This window comes from Macaca nemestrina, chromosome 6 (genome assembly GCF_043159975.1).
Source record: "Macaca nemestrina isolate mMacNem1 chromosome 6, mMacNem.hap1, whole genome shotgun sequence".
NCBI lineage: Eukaryota > Metazoa > Chordata > Mammalia > Primates > Cercopithecidae > Macaca > Macaca nemestrina.
The window spans coordinates 29,284,315-29,309,638 of NC_092130.1; the positions used below are offsets into that span (position 1 = coordinate 29,284,315).

General features: G+C 50.0%; 1 protein-coding gene across 18 annotated transcripts in view; it reads left to right on the forward strand.

Moving 5' to 3' along the window:
- LOC105466855 (TNFAIP3 interacting protein 1) overlaps positions 1 to 25,324 on the forward strand; it is a 56,407-nt gene that overhangs the window by 23,158 nt on the left and 7,925 nt on the right. For all 18 annotated transcript variants that reach the window (XM_011715953.3, XM_011715955.3, XM_071098207.1 and 15 more), the window contains 10 exons: positions 300 to 434; positions 865 to 950; positions 2,680 to 2,760; positions 6,398 to 6,589; positions 11,075 to 11,169; positions 13,383 to 13,506; positions 17,400 to 17,489; positions 20,386 to 20,451; positions 20,679 to 20,810; positions 24,127 to 24,255. In XM_011715953.3, coding sequence (XP_011714255.2) covers positions 300 to 434; positions 865 to 950; positions 2,680 to 2,760; positions 6,398 to 6,589; positions 11,075 to 11,169; positions 13,383 to 13,506; positions 17,400 to 17,489; positions 20,386 to 20,451; positions 20,679 to 20,810; positions 24,127 to 24,255 — 1,130 coding nt within the window. The remainder of the gene's footprint in view (positions 1 to 299; positions 435 to 864; positions 951 to 2,679; positions 2,761 to 6,397; positions 6,590 to 11,074; positions 11,170 to 13,382; positions 13,507 to 17,399; positions 17,490 to 20,385; positions 20,452 to 20,678; positions 20,811 to 24,126; positions 24,256 to 25,324) is intronic.

The following is a 25,324-nucleotide window of genomic DNA, read 5'->3' on the forward strand; positions in this document are numbered from 1 at the left end:
GTGAAGGGAGTGGGGCAGAAAGAGAATGCTGGTGGGGGGGCGGGGCGAGGAGTTTCTCATAGATTCCTTCCGCTCCTGTGTCCCCCGATTGCTGGGCCCTCTTCCTTGCTCTAGCCTGTTTCTTGTGGTGGGCCAGCATGGAGTTTGTCCCATTTGGCCCACAGAGCAATGGTGGGAGTGAAGTCCAGGGCCTGGAGCCTCGGAAGCCAGGCAGCAGCAGGGTTAGGGGCCTGGGACAGGGAGAAGCAGCACAGTGAACTGAATAAATGCTTTTGCTTCCTCTTCCCCAATACCTCTAGGGGAGCTTTTGGAAGAGTCCCAGATGGAAGCGACCAGGCTCCGGCAGAAGGCAGAGGAGCTAGTGAAGGACAATGAGCTGCTCCCACCACCTTCTCCCTCCTTGGGCTCCTTCGACCCCCTGGCTGAGCTCACAGGTATAAGAGGAGTCTGGGTACCTCTGACTGTCCCTGAAACTAAACTGCCCAAATCCTTCACAGTGAACTCCCTTCTTATGCCAAAACCCACATCCCCTGGTGTATCCTTAGGTCACAGGCTACCCTTAAAATTGTAAATCATTGTCTTTATCATTGAGGCCTGTCTGGGGCAGCAAGGAGCAGCAGCCAACTTGGGATTTTCCCAGTAAGCCCAGGGAGCATGGTCTCTCTGCTGAGGCTCTGCTCTGTCACTCCACGGCAGGCCATTTTCCCAGACTACCTGGCCCTGATGAGACCACCTCCCATTCTCCTAGACTCAAGTGGGGAATCCTGTCTGAGAACTCTTTTGTCAAGGGCTGTCCTTGTGAGGGTGGTACCTGGGCTTTTCCCCTTCCCAGTCAGTTCATCTGTGCTCTCTTCATTCCTCCAGGAAAGGACTCAAATGTCACAGCACCTCCCACAGCCCCTGCGTGCCCCAGTGACAAGCCAGCACCAGTCCAGAAGCCTCCATCCAGTGTAAGTTTTATTTGGAGTCATGGGTGGAGGTTGTCTGGATGGACCTCAAGGTCCTACTGACAGATACAAGAACATAAAGCAAGAGGGTCGAGGTCAAGAAACTGTGTTCCGACTCACTGGGTGATATTGGGCAAGTCCATCGCAAGCCCTCTGGGGCCTCAGCCTCCCCATTTTGAAATGAAGGTCATAGTTAAAACTTACCAGGAAGACCCTGATATGTACAAGGAATTCTTCTCACTTACTAAGTTGTATACTGTTAAGTATCACTGAGTGTGCACAGTGCTAGGAAAACAGACAGATGTGACATGGAGCTCACATTCTCAAAGAGGGCTCAGAAACTATCTTCTACAGGCTGGGCACAGTGGCTCATGCCTATAATCCCAGGATTTGGGCAGGCTGGGGCAGGAGGATTGCTTGAACCCAGGAGTTTGAGACCAGCCTGGGCAGGATAGAGAGACTCCATCTCTCTAAGAAAAAAATGTAGTCGAGTGTGGTGGTATGTGCCTGTGGTTCCAGCTACTTGGGAGGCTGACTGAGGCAGAAGGGTCACTTGAGCCCAGGAAGTCAAAGCTGCAGTGAGCCATGTTGATGCCACGACTCCAGCCTCGGTGACAGAGTGAGACCCTCTCATAAAAAAAAAAAGAAAGAAAGAAAGAAAGAAACCATCTACAGATCTGGCTGGAGAAGTTTTGCTTGGTATCCTACAAGGGATTGTATAGTTCAGCATCCTTATCCTACAGGTCAGGTGCAGGGAAAGAAGGACCTGTTTTGAGGTTACATGGGTAATGGGAAAATGTAGATGGAGGAGAGAGACTTTCTAGGGCAGGGCCAAGAGCCAGAGGTGAGTTCTTGGTGGCCCTGAGGGTCAGCCGGAAGCTGAGCACTGACTCCTCTCATCTATCCTGCCCCTTTCTGGGATGAAGGGAGGCTGCAGACCGGTTTTAAGGGGGACATGGAAATCCCGGATCCCAGAGCTAACGGCTGGTTCAGGTGGGCCATTGGCATCTTGGTTGGTTGAATGACGGAAAGATGTGAAAAAATCTGGGATTCCTTGGCCACCCTGGATTTGGTTGAATCCTGAAAGAGTCTCCAGATTTGTTGAATCGTCTCTGGGACTTTTCTCAGAGGAGTTCACTCCTCTGGGATCTCCAGGACGGAGTTGGGAAGGCCAGCACAGGGCCGTGCTTGGTGGTGGCTGTAACAGCTGCCATCTGTGTTCTGGGAAACCGATCAGAGACATCTGGGCCGAAGAGACAACTCTGGGGCTGTGGCAGGAATGCTGGATCTGCAGTCTTGGGTTCGGTCCCTGCTTTTGCATTAACCAACTGTATACTGTAGTTTCCTCATCTTTCCAAAGAGGATATAACCTTCTGAGCCACTCCATGGGTCACTGTGAGAAATAATAGAGCTCATGAAAGCATTTAAAAAGTACATGGCCTTAAAAAATGCAATCCTACAGTGCTGCTGGCTCAAGGTCAGCTAATCCCACATCTCCCTTCTACAGAAGAGGATTGGCCATCGAGGGGATATGACCTCACATTACGTAAAGGGCTATGACAGGCTTGTCGAGAATCCTGCTTTGTGATCTCATGTGAGATGATATGTAACGGTCCCTGTGAACTCAAAGTGGGAAGAGATTCTGTCCCCCTTGCTGCTCTCAGCCGCAGGGCCGCAGAGGAGGGCTGAGCTGTTTTTCTCTCGGTCAGCACCTGACTTCCTTTCTGCACAGGGCACCTCCTCTGAATTTGAAGTGGTCACTCCTGAGGAGCAGAGTTCTCCACCAGAGAACAGCAGCCATGCCAATGAAACGGTGAGTGGACGGGCAGGCCCCCGGCCTTGACCTGCTGCCCCCTTTCTGTCTTGTCACTTGCTACCATGTGATAGACACAGAACCTGTTCAGATCTCTTAGGTACCCTGGAGTCACTTGGGGATGCACGAGGGGCAGGAGCAGAGGGTACTTCTCGCTCACATATGCAAATTCCTGGGCTAGTGACTTCCCCGACTTGGGGCACACAGGCACCCGACCGTTGTGAAAGCCTGGGCTCTTTGCCAGCCCTGTTGCCTTCTACCAGGGGCCAGGCACCTCCGCACACTATGACTCAGCCCTTTGGGTCTGTGGGCTTCCAACCCTGGGGGAGAAAGAAGGGTCAGGAAGGCCCGGGGCCCTGTAAGACAGGTGATTTACCCTTTGTGCAGACTCTTGGAGTACACAGTTAGGAGGCTCAGCCTTCCACTTACACGCATGCATGCGCACACACGCACACTCTCTCTCTCTCTCTCTTTCTCGTACAGCTCTGGAGCGTCTGCCCAGCATCCTCTTTCCACAGCTTACAATGCTGGCTGCCTTTATCCTAACTATATCCCTTCTGTTCTCTCTTAAAATGACAGACTTATTGAAGAACCATTGTGAAAAGTCTGGAAGATTCTTTAAACGTCCTAAATTCCTACCTTCTCCCTTCTCTCTTCCTTCCCACTTTTAAGTTTTTTCTTTCTTTCTTTCTTTCTTTTTTTTTTTTTGAGAAGGAGTCTCCCTCTGTCGCCCAGGCTGGAGTGCAGTGGCCGGATCTCGGCTCACTGGAAGCTCCGCCTCCCAGGTTCACGCCATTCTCCTGGCTCAGCCTCCCGAGTAGCTGGGACTACAGGCGCCCGCCAGCACGCCCAGCTAATTTTTTGTATTTTTTTAGTAGAGACAGGGTTTCACCATGTTAGCCAGGATGGTCTCGATCTCCTGACCTCGTGATCCGCCTGTCTCGGCCTCCCAAAGTGCTGGGATTACAGGCTTGAGCCACCGCACCCGGCCAAGTTTTTTTCTTTAATTGTTGTTATGCAAGCAGTAAGTGCTCTGGCCCTTCACTGATATGTTGATCCCTGCTGCCTCCCTTCACAAAGGTTTGGCTGACAAATGTGCTTGTGTTCACTGGTTGCCCCGTGTACCTGTCAGTGCCCAGTGCAAGGCCCCCTCAGGTGGTTGTCTAGCTAACTAGCACGTCTTCAGTGTTGAGAGGTTCACCACGGCCTCAGGCAGCTCTGAGTATTAGAAAGGCTCATTATGTTCTGTCTGCTGGAACCTTCTGTCCCCTTGTCCTGTTCTGTCCCTGAGGGCTCTGAGATGCTGGCCATGGAGGCAGGATCCCCTGCTCAGAAAGCATTTCGCTCTGACTTTGGACCGATAACTTTAACTCACTTAGTAAGTTCCTCATTAGCTCTACGGTGTGCCCTGTCTTTGCTGAGCCACTGAGCCAAGACAACACAGCCCCCCCGTGCTCTGAAGCTTGTAGTCTGGAGAAGTCGCTGGCATGGGAAGCATTGCATGAGCCCTAAATAGAGCAGCATCTGCCACCTCAGCTCCTTTATGGAAAGAGGCAGTGGGGGAATGGATGCAGAGTTGAAACAGCAGCATTTCCTCTTGTTAGAATGTGGCACTGACGCCGTTACACAGGTGTTCAGGGAATGCCTGAAGTTGTGGTTATAGTCATTGCCATTCCTCCAGAGTTCAGAGAAATGCGAGGTCAATGCAGCAGAGCACTGGATAGCGAGTCAGGAAACCTCAGTTCTCATTATACCTCTGCCTCTGACTTACTGGGCGACTTTGGGCAAGTTCCTCCTCCCCGTAGCTTGGTTTCCCAGTCTGATTTCTGAGGCTCCCTGTAGCTCTGATGTCCTGTGATTCGCATAACTGTTTCTGGGAGGCTGCTGGAGGAGCTGAGCCATGGGCAGGGTGGGAAGGATGAGCAGAACTTGCAGAGGCAGAGAGGACACTTGGGTTGAAGCCTGCAGAGGCACCGGACCTGGTGTGTGTGGGTTCAGGCAGGGTAAAGTGGGGAGCCCAACAGGATGCTGCTGCAGATGGGACCTGCGGCCGTAGGGCCTTAGATGCCCATCAGGGGAGCTGGGCCCAGTGCCGTCTGCGGCAGGGTAACACTGTAGGTCCTTGGGTATGGAATTGGTGTAACAAAGGCAATTGTCTTTAGTAGGAGTATTCCAGATAGACTAGAGAGGGAATGGACTATCTTGCCCACGGTGTGCTTTATTTCTTATATACTGTACTAGTTGGGATTTTCTGAAATATCTGAAGCTGTGGTTCTTAAACGGTTTTGAGTCTTCGGTCCTCAGAAGCTGATGAATGCTTGGACTATTCCCCAGAAGACACACATGTAGGCCAGGCACGGTGGCTTACGCCTGTAATCTCAGTACTTTGTGACGCTGAGGTGGGTAGATCACCTGAGGTCAGGAGTTCAAGACCAGCCTGGCCGTTGCGGTGAAACCCCATCTCTACTTAAAATACAAAAGTTAGCCCGGTGTAGTGGTGCACACCTGTGATCCCAGCTTCTCAGGAGGCTGAGGCAGGAGAATCGCTTGAACCCAGGAGGCGGAGGTTGCAGGATGTATATGCAGATGTCCCTTGGTATCCATGGGAGAGTGGTTCCAGAACTCCCTGAGGATACCAAAATCCATGGATGCTCAAGTCCCTTATGTTAAATGGTGTAGTAGTTCCCTATAACTTATGCACATCCTCCTGTATACTTTAAATCATCTCTAGGTTACTTATGATATCTAATACAATGTAAATGCTAAATTTTGTTATACTATATTGTTTAGGGAATAATGACAAGAAAAAAATTCTGTACATGTTCAATACAGTTTTTTTTTTTGTTGTTTGTTTGTTTGTTTTGTTTTGTTTTATTTTGAGACAGAGTCTTACTCTGTTGCCAAGGCTGGAGTGCTGTGGTGCGATCTCTGCTCACTGCAACCTCCGACTCCCTGGTTCAAACAATTCTCCTTCCTCAGCCTCCCGAGTAGCTGGGATTATAGGCACGTGCCACCATGCCCAGCTAATTTTTGTATTTTCAGTAGAGACAGGGTTTAACCACTCAGGCCATCTTGATCTCCTGACCTTGTGATCTGCCCGCCTCAGCCTCCCAAAGTGGTGGAATTACAGGCGTGAGCCACCACGCCCGGCCTGTTTGTTTTTTTACAACGTTTTTGATCTGTGGTTGGTTGAATCCATGGATGCGGAACCCATGGATATGGAGGGCTGACTGTACAGTGATGTCCATTCTCTGGGCTTGCTGCTCCCAGGGGTCAATTCATGGTCCTAAGAACCCTGTGAGGTTGAAGGGAGAGAAGGGTTGTGCGGCCATTTGGTAGATGAGGATGCTGAGGTCCGGCAGACAAGTGACTTACTGTCAGGCACTCTGCAAGGCCCAGTGTGTGGGAGGATGGTGGCCCCGCTGCTGTGGAGCCACCAGTGGCCTGTGGGTCCTGGGTCCTGCCCTGTGAGTCAGCCCCAGACAGGGAACCTGCATAACTGGAGAATTTCCCTGGGCTGAGCTGGGGTTACAGGGGAAACTGAGTCATGAGAAATGAGGAAGCAGAGGGAGAATGGACTGGCGGCGCCTACTCAGGCCTTGGTGAAGAGTGGGCCATGTGCCCTTTCCCTCTCCAGGTGCTGGGCCCCCTGCCCCATGAGGACGGCAACCTGATGCTGCACCTGCAGCGCCTGGAGACCACACTGAGTGTGTGTGCTGAGGAGCCGGACCACGGCCAGCTCTTCACCCACCTGGGCCGCATGGCCCTGGAGTTCAACCGACTGGCATCCAAGGTGCACAAGAATGAGCAGCGCACCTCCATCCTGCAGGTGAGGCACACGGGGAGGGCGGCCCGAGACAGGCAGGCGTGCTTCCCCCCGAGCTCTTCCCGCCTTCCCGCTCCTGGGAATCCACGGGTACTGTGGGGACTTCTGAAGGCTGTGTTGTGGGCAGACTTTGGGCTTTTTGTTCAGGGTGATGAACAGGATAAGGAAGTTGTGGGGAGGGATGAGGAAGAGGAAGGAAATGGGGAAATATGGGATGGGCAATGTGAGTGTCATGGTTGGGGATACCCCCAGCAGTCCTGCCTTTCTTTCTCATGTGCAGGGTGGAGGGATGGGAAGGGAGGGAACAAAGGTCAGCTCCTTTTGTTATGCCCCTTTCCCCCCAGGGTAGGCACCCTCATTATCACCACTTCACAGGTGGGGAAGCATCCCTTTTTTTGCCCAAGGTCACCTAGCTGATAAATGGTGAAGTTGGGATTGGAATCTCGATCTCTTGCATTCCAAAGCCCATACTCTTGACCACCATCCCAACCTGACTCCCCTATTGACTTCCTTTTAAAAGCTTCCCTGGGCTGTGGGGAATGGCCAGATTTCCTTGCTAGGCTAGACCAGACCTTGGAGTTATATGGTCCTTGGTTCCAGTATGACCCTTTATTGCTACATGACCTTGGACAAGTCACTCATCCTCTCTGTCCCCCAATGTTCCTATCAGTAACATGAGCTAGGAGTGCCTCCATGGTTAGATTGCTGCATTAAATGAGGCCATGTACAGGATGCCCCCAGTGTGGTCCAGAACCTAGTCCATGCTGGAAGAGAGGTCCCCATTCAGAATTCATGACGGGCATCCACACTGGGCAGAGGGTCTTAGCCTTGCAGGCTTTGGCAGCAAGAAAGTGTTCAGTTATAATTGGTGACCATTCTAAAGATGGCAATACAGAGGCTTCTGAGGGACTGCTTGTGATCTGAGCGCCCGCCACCTTAGTGACAGAGCCGTGACTTGAAGCCTCCTTACTCCCTGCAGGCCCTCTGGTCTATGGTCTATGGTCTACCTCTGGTCTATGGTCTCATTCATGTCAGCAGGCACTCAAGTGCCCCACTGATGGCAGAAGGGGGAGTCCCCCTTGCGTGACCTTGGGTTGCCAAAAGCAGGAAGGGCAACCAGGTTGGAGACGCAGTGTGAGGAGAAGTGTGGGGGCAGAGGAGCACGCAGGACGCTTATCCTACCTGGAGGGGAGGGGTGTTTTGGGAGGTGAGGCTGAACGAGAGGCAGAGGCCTGGAGGGCCAGGCTGAGAGAAAGGAACCCCTTTAAGATGTCAGTGAGGCTTCAAGGTATCCAGGCCGAACCCTGGCAAGGTGAGCCTGGCACAGTGCCTGGGCTGTGGGCAGGGTGGGAAGGTGTCTGGGGTGAGAGCACTTTGTGCATCCACTTTTCAGCTTTGAGATGGGGATAGATCCCAGGTCCCCTAAAAGGGGTCCTGCCAACCTCTGTTATTCTTTATTTCAGGCCCCTCCCTATTTATTTCCTTCTTAGCTCTTATCATAGTTTGTAATAATTTTATTTAATAAATTTTTTCTTATACTCTTTTTTTTTCTTATACTCTCTGCTAGAAGGTAAGCTTGAGGGGGGCAGGCACCATGTCTGTTATATTCACTGTTGCATCCCAGTTCCTGCTACTTCATACACATTTGGTGAATGAATGAATGAACAAAAGAATAAATGATCAAATGAACTCAGAGGTTAGCTCTTGTAGCGCCTTGGATGGAAGGTGATGATCTTTATGACCTCTGATGATTCTATGCATTGGCCGGTTTGCACCCAGGGCATTGACCCAGAGACTCCAGGGAAACAGCCCTCTAGACTGCAATGGTAGAACAGTAAGTGAGGCCTTGTCCTGGCCTTCCCTTAGGGACCAGGAGCAGGCCATTCTGTTCCCTGGAGGCCTCACCCAGAGACATGGCATCTCGGGTATTTTTACTGCCTGGGTGGAGGTATATTAATCCAGTTCCTCCTCATTCATTCACTGATTTGTTTCTTGGTTCACTAAACATGTTCAAGGTCAGGTATAGCATAAGGCTCTCTGCTAGGCATTGAATGGACTCAACAATAATTTTTCAATTTCTTTTTTTTTGAGGGGTGGTGGGGGACAGGGTCTTGCTCTGCCACCCAGGCTAGAGTGCAGTGGTGCGACCACAGCTCACTGCAGCCTTGATCTCCTGGGCTCAGTCCTCCCACCTCAGTTCCCTGAATAGCTGAGACTACATGCATACGCCATTATGCCTGGCCAATTTTTTGGTATTTGTAGTAGAGACAGGGTTTTGCCACGTTGCCCAGGCTGGTATTGAACTCCTGGGCTCAAGCGATCCTCCTGCCTCAGCCTCCCAAAGTGCTGGGATTACTGGTGTGAGCCACCATGCCCAGCCAGTTTTCTGTTTTCTGAGCCTCATCTCCCTCATTGTCCAGCCACCTCCAGTTTAAGGCTGTGTCCTCCATTCAGCCTTCCCAAGAGTCTCCTGTGTGAGTCAGAAATGAAACAACTCTGAAATCTCCCTGGATTACACAACAAAAGTTTTCGCTCCTGTTCCGTGTGGGATTCTGAGGAACTGCTCTACACAGTTCCTCAGAATCCCAGGGAGAAAGGGGCCCCACCTTCCAGTGTCCTTTAGAGAACGAGGCATCCACATCAGCCCCTGCTACCAGGAAGAAGAGACTGGGGAATTGTGCATAGGACAACCCAGGAGTGATGCTTGTCCCTTCCGCACCTCTTCTGTTGGCCAGAACTAGTCACATGATTGCATCTACCTGCAACGGGCCTGGGAGATGGAAGGCAGCAGATGGCTGTTTAGTGAATGGCCCTGGTGCTGGCCCAGCTCAAAGACTGTCCCCTCCTTTGGGCACCATCTCTCTCCCTTCTCTGATCTTTCATCACAGGGGAAAGAGACACCAGTGTAGGGTCTGCCAGATGGAGTTTTACTCCCAGGGATGAGTCTTAGCAGCTGTGCACCTGTTAGACTGTATCATTTTACCTGGTTTCCCCACCTTTAACATAGAGATGAGTTACTTAGCTTTGGGGAAGTCGTGAGGCACCAGTGAGGTAGTATATGAAGAAGCACCCAGCCATGTACCTGGCACAGGTCAGGTGTTCGGTGAGGATTTGTGGAAAGATTGAACAACTCTGTGCATGTTAGCGTTGCTAGTCAGCACCTTTCCTTCCCTGCAGCCTGTGAGGTCCTGAGTCTGGTGACCCCCCTTTCATCCCCAGTTCACAGAGCTTCCAACATGAGTCCCCACACATAAGCAAGTGGCTGATGGTTCATGGACACTTCCACTCTCACTGTCTCATCTGTCCCTCTCAGCAGCCCTATAGAGGAGGCAGAGAAGAAACAGTTGTCCCTGGGCTGGGTGTGGTGGCTCACGCCTGTAATCCCAGCACTTTGGGAGACTGAGGCAGGATCACTTGAGGTCAGGAGTTTGATACCAGCCTGGCCAACATGGTGAAACCCGTCTCTACTAAAAATACAAAAATTAGCCAGGCGTGGTGGCACATGCCTGTAGTCCCAGCTACTCAGGAGGCTGAGGCAGGAGAATCTCTTGAACCTGGGAGGTGGAGGTTGCAGTGAGCTGAGATCATGCTACTGCAGTCTAGCCTGGGCAACAGAGCGAGACTCTGTCTCCAAAAAAAAAAAAAAAAAAAAAAAGAAACAGTTGTCTTTCTTTTGTAGAGGAGGGAACCAAGTGTTACAGCCACATTGTGAGGGCGTGAGGGCATAGTGAGGTCCTGACTGAATGCCCCGTCTTCTGACTTTCCCCTTGGCAACACTGGGTACCTCTCACACCTGCAAACTGATGTGTCTTCCAGGCCCCCCACGACTCGCCTGTTCATTTGTCCATTCGGCTGTTCAGTCACGTTGTTCCTTCCACAGACTTTGAGCTGGGGGCTGGGGATCTGACCGTGAACAAGAGAATGGTTAGGGGTCCCAGCCCTCCAGGAGCTCAGGAATTCATTGGGAGTAAGGGGGGTAGATATTAAGAAAATAGCAGCACAAACAGTTCTTTAGCTGTATCTGTCACAGGTGCTGAGAAGCATAAAAGCAGGGGGCTGTGAGCAAGGATAACAGAGTTGGCCTAATGTAGCTGGATGGGGGAGTCAGGGAGGACTTCTCTGAGGAGACAGATTTAAACTAAGACTTCAAAGGAAGAGTAGAAGTCAGCCAGGGGAGGCTGGTGGGGAACAGGGGTCTCGGCAGTGGGAGCAGGGACGAAGGAGAAGGGATGGAGCTGTCTGTCTTGGAGGAGCAGAAGGCCCCACCGCTGATTCTTGGTCAGGCTTCTCTGTAGTTGGCTCCCAGGGGAGAGGACACGTGGGTGGCCAAGTGGCTTAGCTCCTTAGATAGGGATTGGGTGAGGCCAGGCAAAGGGAATAAGGAGCTGGGCCCTGGAGTGGCTGCAGCCCGTCCCTGTCCTCTAGTTCCGCCTGCACCTGGGAGGTGTCCCCTCCTTCCCCTCACCCTGCCTGTTCCCTTGCCGGCAGACCCTGTGTGAGCAGCTTCGGAAGGAGAACGAGGCTCTGAAGGCCAAGTTGGACAAGGGCCTGGAACAGCGGGATCAGGCTGCCGAGAGGCTGCGGTAAGTTCAGGCCCCTCAGAGAAGGGGTGAGGAGTGGGGGCTGCAGGAGGAGGGGCTGGTGTGCAGCACTGATTCCTGGGTTGAGGACCGTGGCTCCGGGGCCCTGTGCCCAGAGCCCTGTTTGGAGGTTATGTCTCTTGATCCTTCTCCTTGGCTCCTTTGGTATTTTCTCTCTGGCCCTTTTGCCACCTTGGGAAGTATATAGAGTGCTTTGAGAGCTTCAGAAGAAAATCAGCATAGATTGCACTTACTTCCTCCTCCAACACTCGCCTCTCTCCCCTGTTAACGGTGAACTGGCTGTGCCAGAGGACTCAGGACTTTGCTGCCTCCTGCTGGTCACCATCCTGACCTGCTCTGTCTTCCTGAGAACATCAGAGGTCCGCCTCTGGACTAGCGGGCTTAGACTTAACTGAGGGTTGAGGGTCAGGGAAAGGCATTACAAGTTTATATGCCTTCCCTTCCTTCCTTTGCAAGATTCTGAATTGACAGGTCTTAGGCAAGACCTAGGAGCCTGCATTTCACCAGGAGTCTCTGTGATTATGACGGAGGTAGGCCCAGGATCATGCCTTGGGAAACACTGATCTTGACTGTCAGGGCTTGACAAGCCCTTGGAGATCATGCAGGCCAGACCCCTCACTGTGCAGAGGGGAAACTGAGGCCCAGGGAGAGGCAGGGACTTGATTGGAGTCTTACAACATGAACTTGGGCCTCCTTGCTCTCCATCCTCTGAGTGGCCACAATTCCTGCCTGCACTGTGGCCCTGGACAATTTGGGGGATGAGTCATCTGTTGGGTGCCAGTTAGGCTCAGGCACATATAGGAAAGGCCTTTGTTATAGACAAGACTTGCCACTGTTTTTTCCTCCTCCTCTTTTTCTTATTAGAATCAACAGAAAGAGAAGGAATATAAACTTCTTAAGTATGGCCACAGAAGTAATGTTTAACTACTGAGCCATTGGTTATTTTGAATCAGTGTGTAATTTATTTGCTTTTGGATGGCCAAGGATGCAGTTTTGGGGTTTTTATAGCCCTACTGACCCCATCCATGGATTCAAAAACCGAAGCTGGGGAAAAGACTCACGGATTAGAAGGCAAGAATGCAAGTCTTTCCTGTATGACTTTGGGAAAGTCACTTTACTTATTGGCTTTTCAAGTGGAAACTCAGCTGGCAAATAGAACATAAAGAAATGGTGACCGGGCATGGTGGCTCACACCAGTAATCCCAGTACTTTGGGAGGCTAAGGTGGGAGGATTGCTTTGAGTCCATGAGTTTGAGACCAGCCTGGTGAAATGCATCACCACCCCTCCCTCAGCCCCAACAAAAAGTAGCAAAAAAATTAGCCAGGTATGGTGGTGTGCCTATAGTCCTAGCTACTCAAGAGGGTGGGGGTGTGTGGTGGGGGAGGTGGGGAGTGGCTGAGGTGGGAGGATTACTTGAGTAGGAGCAGTCGAGGCTATGGTGAGCTGAGATTGGGCCACTGTACTCCAGCCTGGGTGACAGAATGAGACCCTATCTCAAAAAAAAAAAAAAGAAAGAAACATTTTAGTCAGACCTGACTAAAATCACTAATTTTACAATATCCTCTATCACCTGCCTTATTAGTTACTTAGCATTTTACTTTAATTTGATTCATATTTTTACTTAAAATTATAAAAAAAACTTTAGAGTAAGTGGAAAACAGCGTTATCTGTGATAAATAGAAGATAACTCTAAATACAAGGAAAATGAAAGGACGTTAATAAATTCAGGCTAAGTATCATTGCACATTGAAGGCTCTGAGTCTGCAGCCTGCACTTCTGTGTTAACAAGGGAGACTGGCGAGTAACTAGAGAAGTGCCCAGGGTCTGTTAGCACCAAGTTCGCACTGTCTCCATGGTCTACACAGGAAATGTGAAGATAATTGGAAAGGGTGTCACTTTCTCACTAGAATGTGATCCAGGGTTATTTAATTTATCCTGAAGGTCTTATGTGCATAGAAATTCCACAGCTGGGGAAACCCTGCCATTGACAATCAGAGGCCTCCAGGGAAGCCCACAGATTGAGAGCAAGGTGGCTGAAGATGCCCTTTTTGCTTTTCCCTGAGGGCAGGTTTCAGGATCCCGCAGTACTCCCTGGGGCTCAGCTGCAACTCATGCGACAGTGAGCATTAAGGAACCCTGTAGGTTTCTTAACTCAGGGCCAGCGTTGTGACTTCTCTGTTTACCTCCATCCCAGGGAGGAAAATTTGGAGCTCAAGAAGTTATTGATGAGCAATGGCAACAAAGAGGGTGCGTCTGGGCAGCCAGGCTCACCGAAGATGGAAGGGGCAGGCAAGAAGGCGGTGGCCGGACAGCAGCAGGTATGTGGTCAGAAATTCCTTCTGTAGCATCCTTGGTTGCTGGTACTCAGCCTCTGCTTACCACCTCCAGTGACAGTGAGCCTACTTCCTCCTGCAGCCAGTGCCACTGGTAGAAGGTTGTAGCTGTTACATGTTTTTTTCTTTACTTGGCCTGACCTCCATGCTTAGAGGCTGCTGGGAGTCACTGTGGCTCTGTGGGCCTCATAAGCCTTCTCTTCTCCTGGCTAAATAACTCCAGTTCCTTCAGCCATTGCTCATAGAAGGCAGTGTTGAGTTATTTGCTCAGTCTGGGTGCATTCCCTAAACACATTCCAGTTTGTCAAAGTCTGTCTTAGAGAGTGGTTCCCAAAAGTCAATTTAACATCTTTGATATTCCTGGCAGAATTAGGTTGTTTGGTTGAGCAAGCTCCCTTGGATTCTGCTAAGCTCCTGGGATTGTGTCTCTGGAGCCTCTAAAGTGGACAGGGGAGGGTACTGGCCAGTTTTGGTGTGGTCTGGTGATGCTGCAGGGCTGGCCCACTCCCCCATCCTCCTCTAGTCCCAGCACTGGCCACATCCAGGTCCCAAGCAGGAGCAGACTCTGCACCGCTTGCCCAGTTGTTACCATTCGCCTTGCTGCAGAGCTGAGTCCCAACTCTTTACCAACATGTTTTAATTTCACCCTTTAATGGGGTTTAATAGCTGAACAGTAGGGCTCAGTGTCTTTAACCCACCCTACACCTATGCAATAGTAGTAATTACCGTAATGGCTTAATTTCTTATTACTGTGTGGCAATGTAGAGTTTATCCAGGACTTGCAAATCTATTATCTTACTTGGGCCTCATCTCTACATATAGAGTAGGCAAGGCTGGGACTATTATTCCATTCTGTAGCGATGGCCGTAGGTTTGGGGAGGTCATGTAACATCATATAATTAGGATTTCTGCGTGACCTGCTGTCAGGCAGATGTAGGGTACGGCCAGGGAAACATGCTGATAAATGGCAAAAGTCTGCTCTTCCCTGGTCTTCTGAATCCCAGCCCATGGAGATCCTCTTTTCTTCCCTTTATTCCCCACATCAGATCCTGCCTTGTCTGCCATCTTGTGGAAGGGACTTGTGGACTCAGTTGTTCTGCCCTGGGTTCTCTGAGCTGCCTCAGGTGTGGAATTCCCTGGGCAGGTCTCTTTACTTTTCCTGTGCCCTTTAATCTCCACTCATCTTCCTTGAAAGCCCCGAGCCAGATGCTCTTCCTGCCCTATCTGAGAGTGGGAGCAACTTGCCCTTCTGCCCCAGGGTCTCCTGTCCCATAAGAGGCGTGTGTTACAGAGGGGCAACAAGTGTGCCTTGGAATTGCATGCAGGTAGAATACTAGCTCCACCTTTTACCAGCACTGCAGCCTTGGATAGGTCATATAAGACTCCTAGGCCTCAGTTTCCTCTGTAAAATGAAGATAGTAACACCTGCCTCAAGGGGTGGTTGTGAGGATTCAGTGATGCAATGCTTGTAAAGTAGGTTTAGTGTCATAAACAGTGAACATTAGCTGTTGCTCTTTAGGGGAGATTTGGTGCCAGCAGCCAGCTCTGCTGACTCCACGTGGACTCCTCTCTCCCTCGTGGAGGTTCAGGGTGCTCCACCCTAGAACCTGGAGTCCACCCGCTTCCTCCTTCCCCAGTAACTTGTTGACCTTTTTGCCAAGCACAGCTCCCATCCAAGATGCCGCAGATTTCAAGTGGGCAGGCCTGTCTGTCCCCTTTCTCAAAGGGGGTGACCTTCCATGGAGGGCTCCCCCTCACCTTGTTCCTTGGTGCTATGGTGTGCTTACAGGCCTGAGCCTGTAGGGGGCAAGCTCTGCCCCCAGCCCTCCCCGAAGCCTCTAGGGGGTGCAGTGTGGAGGGAAAGAGAATGCTGAGAATAGAGAGAGTCTGATTCCAGGATGATGGCGGACAATGTCAGAAGTCCAGGACAATGTCAGAAACTTCTTCTGTTTGAGCTTCTCATTGTATGAAGCCCAGAGAAGACGAGGGTCTTGGTGTCCATCACAGAGGGACTTGGAGATAGAGTCGACACACACCCTTTGGACTACTGGCCTTGTCTGCTGTTTCACTCCAGCACTTGCTATTTTTTTTAACCTTTAAACCTTTTTATTTTGATATAACTAGACTTACAGAAGAGTTGCAAAAATAGTCCAGAGAGTTCCCCTATCCCCTTCCTCTACTTCCCCTAATGGCAACATCTTATAGAACCCTGGTTGAATGATCAAAACTAGGAATTAACGGCATGTACTACTTAGTAAACTACAGACTTTATTCAGATTTCACCAGATTTGCACTCACGTCCTGTCGCGTGCCGGCTTGGAGTCTGGGATCTCACATTGCATTCAGTTATCTCATCTCTCTCGTTTCCTCTAGTCTGTGACAGTTCCTAGTTGTTCCTTGCTTTTCATGACCTTGACACTTTTGAGTTGTACTGGCAAGTTACTCTGTAGAATGTTCTTCAGTTTGGGCTTATTTGCTGTCAAGATTGATGCCTCACAAGTGATTGGATCTCATGATGAGATTGAGGTTATGTGTTTTGGCAAGAATTTCACGGAGGTCGCGTTCTATTTACATTAGAGTGTGCAGAACATTTCTCAATCCAGCAGACCAGGGGTACATGACGTCAATGTTTTACTACTGTTAACCTTCATCACTTGCTCAAGTGCTGCCTTTCAAGTTTCTCTGCAAACAAGTGACCAATTTTCCCTTTGTAATTAATAAATGTTTATTTTTGAGAAGCAACTTTTGAGACTCTGCAAGTACTCTATTTTTCCTTAAACTTTCACTCACTGATTTTAGTGTCCATTGGTGGATCTCCACCTGCAACAGTTATTCCTGTAGTAATGGAATGGTGATTTTGTACTTTACTCATTCTTCCTATTATTAATCGGAATTCTTTTGTAAGGAAGAGCTGTCCCTTCTCCCCATTTATTTATGTATTCAGCTATTTTGTTCTATCAGTATGAACTCAAGAATATTTATTTCATACTGTGACTTACAATCTAATACTATTGTGATGTATTTTGCTGTTCAAAGTGTTCCTGTTTTGGCCATAGAAGTTTTTTTCAGGTTGTCTCCTGTGCCCTTTTATTATTATTGTTATTAGTATTATTCATGTGAGCACTTCCTTACTTTCTGGCACTGTAAGATGTACCAAACTCACCTTATATTTTATCTGCTCCACCTTATATTTTATCTGCTCCACCTTATATTTTATCTGCTCCAGCCCCTCAAAGCAGCCCTATTTCTTTTTTCTTTTTAATAAAAAGAAAATGATATTTAGAAACCAACCGAGCACTAGGTGTACTCAGTGCTGCTGGATGTCTCTGCTTTAGCCCCTTACAGAGGACAGAGCTGGGAAACATCTATGTGTACTACACAGATCTTTATTTCTGCATCTTTCTAAAAGTGTTTTTAAATAAACATTTTATGTAACTTTAACTTTTATGAAAGTTTTATAAAACATATGTTTTATAGAATGAATATAGCTATATCTGTCTATATCTATATCTCAAATGTCTTACCTTCCAGGCCACAGAGTTTTTTGGCCAATGTGTGTAGGGGGTGAGGAGAGTGGCTGGTAGTACCTTAGAGGTTGTACCTAAGCAGGGAGAGTGGCTATGGGGAGGGCAGAAGGGAAGGGGAGAGGGCCTGGCAGCCACCCTGAGTCAGGGAGGGGGAATCATCACCTTGTAGACTTCTAGAAGGGGACGTAGTCATGACTGGGACGGTTAGTGCTGTCCTGGTGGGTGGGAGGAGTAGGGAGATAGGAGACAGAGAACTGGGGCCACAGGGGTGAGGGGCCTTAGAGGAGCACTGAGTGGGTGAGATAATTTGTATTGAGATTTTGGTGAAGGCCCCTCTGTGCTTCTCCCCAGGCTAGTGTGACGGCAGGTAAGGTCCCAGAGGTGGCGGCCTTGGGCGCAGCTGAGAAGAAGGTGAAGATGCTGGAGCAGCAGCGCAGTGAGGTAGGTGGCCGGGGTGGCCGTAGTGGGAGGATCCCTCTTCCCTCCCAGGACCAGCAGCACAAAGGCTTGCCCTGGCCTCCTGGCTCTGGCAGGTCCCAGGTCACCATGAGGAGTTGGCATGGTGACCACTGACCCACCTGCCCATGGATGAGGTCTGCCTCCTTGCCCTGGACTGCCCTCTCTTGATCAGTCCGTTTGCCTACAGCAGTCACTCTGAGGAGGCGGCATGTGGGGCATGGCCTAACATTGTTGGGGGTAGAGTTTAGGCAGGCTCCCATGGTAGACCTTGGATGGTGGAAAGAGGTTGTGATAAGTTAGGCAAGTTTTAGCATCACTGATGAGGAGTGGAGGGACCCTCGAGAGGTGGTTTAGGGAGGGCCCATCATGGAAGGAGGGAATTAAGGCCTCTTCCCATTAGTCTGGAGGCTCCATAAATTTACTGTCAAAATTTTTAACGTTAAAAGCTACCTCGGCTGGGTGTGGTGGCTCATGCCTGCAATCCCAGCACTTTGGGAGGCTGAGGCAGGCGGATCACCTGAGGTCAAGGGTTTGGGACCAGCCTGGCCAACATGGCAAAACCCTGTCCCTACTAAAAATACAAAAAATTAGTGGGCGTGGTGGCACATGCCTATTAATCCCAGCTACCCAGGCTGAGGCAGGGAGAATTACTTGAACCCGGGAGGCCAAGGTTGCAATGAGCTGAGACCATGCCATCGCATGCCAGCCTGGGAAACAGAACAAGACCCTGTCTCAAAAAAAAAAAAAAAAAAAAAAGCTACCTACCTCTATTGGTGTAGCTACTTTGCAGGTATTTTGAGACTCCCATTTCAAGAATTTTCATAGGCAAGAATGAAAAAGACCAGCCAGCAGCTGAAGCCTGCCACAGAATACTGAGTGGATTCCTAAACTCCATTAGGGCGATGGCCAGGTCTTTAGGTAGTTTAAATGTCCCCCAGTACCACTAAGGTGCAGGAGCCGGTTCGTAAGAGGCTCTTAGTTTCCCTCTGCTGCCAAGAGAGAAGCCACACCGCAGAGTCCCTGTGCTGCAGTCCATTCCGCCTTTTCCCGTGGATCCCACATGTGTTCCTCCTCCTCCTCCTCCTCACACCCCTAGTCTAGTCCAGTCTTTCCAGACTCGAGGTCGAAGTGCAGCTCCTTTTTGGTAGACACTTGTTCTGTGTGTTCCATCTAGCCCCTTTCCACACTGCCTAGGTGCTTCTCTAGAACCCCGAGCCTGCCTGTCCTCGTCCTCCCGCACATTTGAAAGCTTCTTGATGTGCATGTTAGTTTTAGATTTCTTTTTGTATTGTTATAAGCGTTTTTTTTTTCTGATTTCAAAAGTGATATAATGCTCATTACAAAAAGATCAAGAACACCACCTCCTAGAGAAGACCACAACTGATTACAGTTTGTTGCATATCCCTCAGTTTTTTTCAAAGTAGAATAAAATTACACATATACATGTGTGTATATGTATATGTATATACACACACTGCTTTACAGATTATTTTTTCTTTTCTTTTTTATAAAATTAACTGGGTCAGGCCTGGTGGCTCACACCTGTAATCCCAGCACTTTGGGAGGCTGATGCAGGAAGATTACTTGCATCCAGAAGTTTGAGACCAGCCTGGGCAACATACCAAGACCCTGTCTCTACAAAAAAATAAATTAGCTGGGTGTGGTAGTACACACCTGTAGTCTCAGCTACTCGGGGGGCTGAGGTGGGAGGATCACTTGAGCTCAGGAGGCTGCAGTGAGCCATGATCACACCCCTGCACTCCAGCCTGGACCTGCCTCCAAAAAAAAATTAACTGCCTTTGAGAGTGTCTATTCATATCTATAACATATACTATATTCCTTCAATTCTTAGTAATTTTTTATCATATGCAGTGTTTTTGAAATTGGTGTGGATCCTTATGACGCATCTTAAGGGTCAGGGCCAATACTCCTTTTGTTTTATTTAGTTGATGATGTAGATTTGTTTTTCTTCCCTGAGGCATTGTTATATCAAGAGTATGGTGGATAATTAGTGTCATCTTCTAACTGAGGAAGTGTGGTAGATGCCTTATTTTCTGTTTTCTTTTTTTAAAACAGGGTCTCACTTTGGTTGCCCAGGCTGGAGTGCAGTGGCATGATCTCAGCTTACTGCCACCTCCACCTCCTAAGTTTAGGTGATCCTCCCATCTCAGCCTCCCGAATAGTTGGGACTGTAGATGCGTGCCACCATGCCTGGCTAATTTTTGTGTTTTTTGTAGAGATGGGGTTTTGCCATATTCTCCAGGCTGGTCTTGAACTCCTGAACTCAAGCAATTGGCCCACCTTGGCCTCCCAGAGTGCTGGAATTATAGGCATGAGCCACTGCACCTGGCCGCCTGTTTTCTTATTTTCTTAACAGCTGCACATTGTCTGTTTAAACTATCATTTACTTAACCTATCTTCTGTGGTTAGACTGGCCTCTGGATTTTTTTGTAATAGAGATATTGCTGAGATGATTAGCCTTGTGTATATATTTTTGCACACTTGTGTAAGTGTTTCTATTGGTTAAATTATTCAGAGTGGAATTATTGGGTTAAAGTTGATGAAAATGTGAAATTTCAATACATCACCCCAGACTGCCCTCCAAAGAGGTGTGTGTGTGTTCCACAACTATTCACCAGAATGATGTGGTTTCCATGTCTTAGTGTTAATCTTGCTTTCCTGGCAAGGTAAAATGCAGCAGTGGATAAAGGTAAATGACTTTGAGTAACATTGAGTTTTTGAGAGGTGAGGGCTGGAGACGTAGCCACTATTCACACACACTGAGCGCACCTTGGGACGCTGGTGTACATGGGGCAGGAGTTGGCTCTCCTTATTCCTTCTCTGCTCATCTCCTGCTAACTCCAGTCTCTCCCCACAGCTGCTGGAAGTGAACAAGCAGTGGGACCAGCATTTCCGGTCCATGAAGCAGCAGTATGAGCAGAAGGTAATGTGGGGTTCCTGGCCACGCCCACAGGGCATGCCTGGTCTTCATCTCACTGCCTCTTTAGCAGCTTTGAACCTTGGGGAGTGGCCACGCTGAGCCCCAGTATGGCCCAGAGGAGAAGGTGGGGGCAGTGTTGGAGGGCCCAGGGGCAGCCAGGCCCTGCCCACATCCTGGAAGTGCTCTACATCCTTGCCTTATACACTCCTTCTCTCTGCCTCTGAACCCAGATCACTGAGCTGCGTCAGAAGCTGGCTGATTTGCAGAAGCAGGTGACTGACCTGGAGGCCGAGCGGGAGCAGAAGCAGCGTGACTTTGACCGCAAGCTTCTCCTGGCCAAATCCAAGATTGAAATGGAGGAGGCAAGTGTGACTGTTGGTCCCTGCAGAGTCAGCTCCCCTCCACATTAGCAGAGAGTTCACTGGAGCAAACAAGCCAGGAGCAGGAGTCAGGAGACCTGGGGGTCTAGTGCCAAAGAGCTCTGTGACCAAAAACACAGGCACGTTCCTTCCCTGCACTGCAGTTTCCCATCTGAAAATTGAGAAGGTTGCATTAACTGCAGCTTTGCACATTTTCTTGTTTTTATTCAGAACTTTTTGTTCCATTAAAATCGTAGGGACTGGGGAACTGTACAGGGAAGCACACTGTATAAAAGATCCAAGCAGGTGGCCAGGCACGATGACTCACACCTGTAATCCCAGCACTTGGGGAGGCCTAGGCAGATGGATTACCTGAGGTCAGGAGTTCAAGATCAGTGTGGCCAACATGATGAAACCCCGTCTCTACTAAAAAAAACAAAACTTAGCTGGGTGTGGCGGCAGGCACCTGCAATCCCAGCTACTCAGGTAGCTGAGGCAGGAGAATCGCTTGAACCTGGGAGGCGGAGGTTGCAGTGAGTCAAGATTGTACCATCGCACTCCAGCCTAGGCAACAACAGTGAAATTCTTTCTCAAAAAAAAAAAAAAAAAAAAGATCCAAGCAGGCCTGCTCTGTGGCACTTGGTGGGGTGGGATGCTGCTAAGTGTTCAGCGTAGTGATGGTGATATGCCAGGGATGGGCTACAACATGAGACAGAGCTTCACTTATCCATTCATGCAGGCCTTTGTCCTCAGAGCCTGTCTCAGGCATTATGCTTGGGCATAGAGTCCACAGGAACAGCTCAACCCTGCCCTGGCTGGGAAAGAGGTGCCAGACAACTAATTACAGAAGCAAATCAAGTAAAAGTGTGTTAAGTATTGCAAAGAAGACCAGGTTGGGTGGCTTGTACCTGTGATCCTGGCACTTTGGGATGTCGAGGTGGGAGGATTGCTTGAGGCCAGGAGTTTGAGACCAACCTCGGTGACACAGCCACACCTTGTCTCTACAAAAATTAAAAATTAGCTGGGTGTGGTAGCGTGCACCTGTAGACCTCGCTACTCAGGCTAAGGTAGGAGGATTGCTTGAGCCCAGGAGTTGGAAGCTGCAGTGAGCTGCGATCGTGCCGCTGCACTCCAGACTGGACAACAGAGTGAAACCCTGTTTCTTTAAAAGAAAAATGTATGGCTGGGCATGGTGGCTCATGCCTGTAATCCCAGCATTTTGGGAGGCCAAGGTGGGCAGATCACTTGAGGTCAGGAGCTCGAGACCAGCCTGGCCAACATGGTGAAACCCCATCTCTAATAAAAATACAAAAATTAACCGGGTGTGGTGGCGCATGTCTGTAGTCCCAGCTACTCGGGAGACTGAGGCACGAGAATCGCTTGAACCCGGAAGGTGGAGGTTGCGGTGAACTGAGATTGCGTCACTGCACTCTAGCCTGGGCAACAGAATGAGACCCTGTCTCAGAAAAAAAGTACGATGAGGAAGAAGTTACAGAGATCTGAGAGTGAGCATAAGTGGGACCAGATTCTTTCTTAGGGGGGAAACAACAGGTCCCCTAAGTAGCAGTATCTGCCCAGTCATATGTATGACTGAGACCAGCCGAGGCCCATCAGGACCTTGGAGCAGCTTAAAGAGGAAAGGCCACTTGACTGCCAGACTCTCGGGAGATTTTATTTATGTCACCATGTTTTCCCCTTCATGGGAACTGGATATGGTCTTTTGCCTAGCTTCAAAATGGACGTTTTCAACATGGATTGCCTTTCAGAGTTCCTCCCATCAGCATGGGACACCAGGGGCCTTATTTGAGCAGTCAGCCTGCGTCTGTGACACCCCCTCACCTTGGAGGTGTGGTAGGGAGAACACTTCTGTCTTTCCTCACGAGTGCACAGTCACATCTGGTGACTCACAGCGAGACATCCTGGATCTTTGGCCTCTCTGCCTTGTTAACAGTGATAGGTGAGAGAAATCCCTGGAATCTGAGGGCTCTTCCCTATCAGCTGCAAGGAAGGTAGGGCATTTCGTGACAAGGCGTGGCCCTGTAGATAAGTACGCATTTTGGTAAAGGCCATGCCCGTCTGGGAGCCTCTTGATGGGGAGTCCAGAACGATTCCCACGGAGTTCTGACCAAGGCTGCCCTCCGCAGTCCATACTGACTAAAGGTCCCACAGGGCTGGGTGAAAACTAACCCCTGCGACTGGTCTCCTAATCACATGCTGTGAATACACAGTTAGGAAATGTCCACACACTACAAAGTGAAAGTTTCCCTGGACTACCTCCCCCTGCCACGATCCCAGGCCCTCCCCAGAGGGAACCACTGTTACCGTTTTGGTGCATCCGTTTCCAGACCTTTCTCGCATATATGTACACATAGGAATGTATAGTTTATTTTGGGATGTGCCTTGTCTTTCCACTGCACTGTGCTGCCATCCCCTCGTTTAAACACCTCCTTTGACATGGAAGGGGAGAGTGCAAGGGAATAGGAAACCTGGGCTCTAGCCCCAGCTCACTATGTGGCCTTGGGTTTGTCACTTCCCCTCTCTGGACATTTGTTTTCCATCGTATTACAGGGCTGGGACTTGATGCTGTCTAAAGGCCATCCCAGTCTTGGCTGTCTGTGGCGAAGCCCTGCTGGTTCCATAGAGGGTATGGAACCGCCTCCTGGAAGCCTTCCCTCAGCTGTGGTGATCTTTCTTTTAGCCCCTCAGTACTTCGTTTCTTTCTGGAGGAGCACGCTCTGCCTTATGCCACAGTGCTCTCTGGGCGTGTCATCTCCCCTCTAGGCTCCAAGGCTATACGAGCTGAAGTGTCTGTTAGGGATTATCAGTAGTTTATCACTTTCTGTGGATCACGGAAGACCCCCATGTGAATATGGTCAGAACTATGGCTTTTCTTTCTAGCAGATTACACACAGACAAAATTCTGCTTTCAGTTTTGGGGCTCACAGGCCTCCTGAGGCCTCTGTGTGACTCACGTTAGGAACCCCGTACCTGTGACAGGTAGGTAAGTTTAGACAAGAGAGGGCTGTGGCAGTGCCGGGGGTCTCAACTGCTTAGTGAATGAACTGGTGTCAGAATCCAGGGTCTTCTACTCAACTGAGCTGCTGCTTTTTCTTTTTTTAAATTATTATTTTAAATTGACCCACAATAATTGAGGGCAGGACCAGATGGACATTACTGCACTGACCCCAGGTGCCTTGCATGTGAGCATTGTGGAGTGATGGCCAGGGGAGAAGGTAGGAGCTGGGCCAGGCAGGACAGAGTCCGAGGCCTCCTGGAGAGGCCATCCCTAGCCAGCTTACCAATCCTGTGTTCCCTGCAGACCGACAAGGAGCAGCTGACAGCAGAGGCCAAGGAGCTGCGCCAAAAGGTCAAGTACCTGCAGGATCAGCTGAGCCCGCTCACCCGGCAGCGTGAGTACCAGGAAAAGGAGATCCAGCGGCTCAACAAGGTGGGTGTCTTGGCCCGGGTCCCTTGGCTGGGCAGGGGTCCCTTGAATCCAGCTGCAATGCCTACCCCATCACTGGCACCCCCAACCATTCAGCTCAGGAAGGGTAACCCCCAGTCAGTGAACTGGCATCCTGTTTCCCGCCTGCTCTGCCATTGCCTCCCACACTCAGAGTGACTCAGCCCTTGGATGAGCCTGTGTCACCCATCCCTCTGGAGGTACACTCTTCCCCTTATGCCTCACCTGCCCACCCTGCTTGTCAGGGTTCGCTTTACCTTCACTTGCTCAGCAAAGCCTTCCCTGAACCTCATTCAGGTTGCCCTGGTCTGTGCTCCTGAGGTCCCAGCAACTTCTCTGACACTCCGTCTCATGGCTCGTCATCACTTATTTAATTCTGTCTTCCCATCTGGCGGTGGGAGGTGCACACCTTCACCAAGGTGTACACCCTGGGTGCCTTGCACAGCTCCTGCCATTGAGCACGTGTTCAGCAAACACTGAAGGGAGTGGAGGAGCACGGGCTGAGGGGCCCGCCCTTGTGCAGTGGGATCCAGGGAGACGGGGCCCCCAGGGTGGAGGCTGGGGAAACCAGAAACCGTGTGGTCTGAGCCAAGCGGAGTGGTCTAGTCCCCTTAGCCTCTCCAGCCCCTCCAGTTCAGTTTTGCCATCAGAACCCTGGTGGGAATGGCTCTGGCTCTGCCTACCTTCCAGCAGGGTTTCAAAGATGCAAGCTGACGGGGGAGCTTTGAAAGGAAACATTTTCTGAGGGCCTGGAGGAGTTAAGTTCATGGCTCAGCTTTTCCTTTCGTGCTAATTGTTTTTCTTTCCCTCTGCCTCCTGACCCTGGTCACAGTGGACTCTGGCATGAGTTGAGCATTCCTAGGCCTGCTGGGGACACCCTTTCTTTTTGGTTTTGGTGTTTTGTAAACACTGATTATGCCAAGTCTGGGGCCCTTGACCTGTTTCCAGAGAAAGAAAAGCGATCTGTCCTGAGCTGGGGGACTTGGGGCTCTAAATAGAGGCAGAGAATTGTCCGTGCTGCTGATCATAAAGATGCCCTTGGAGGTTTTCTTGG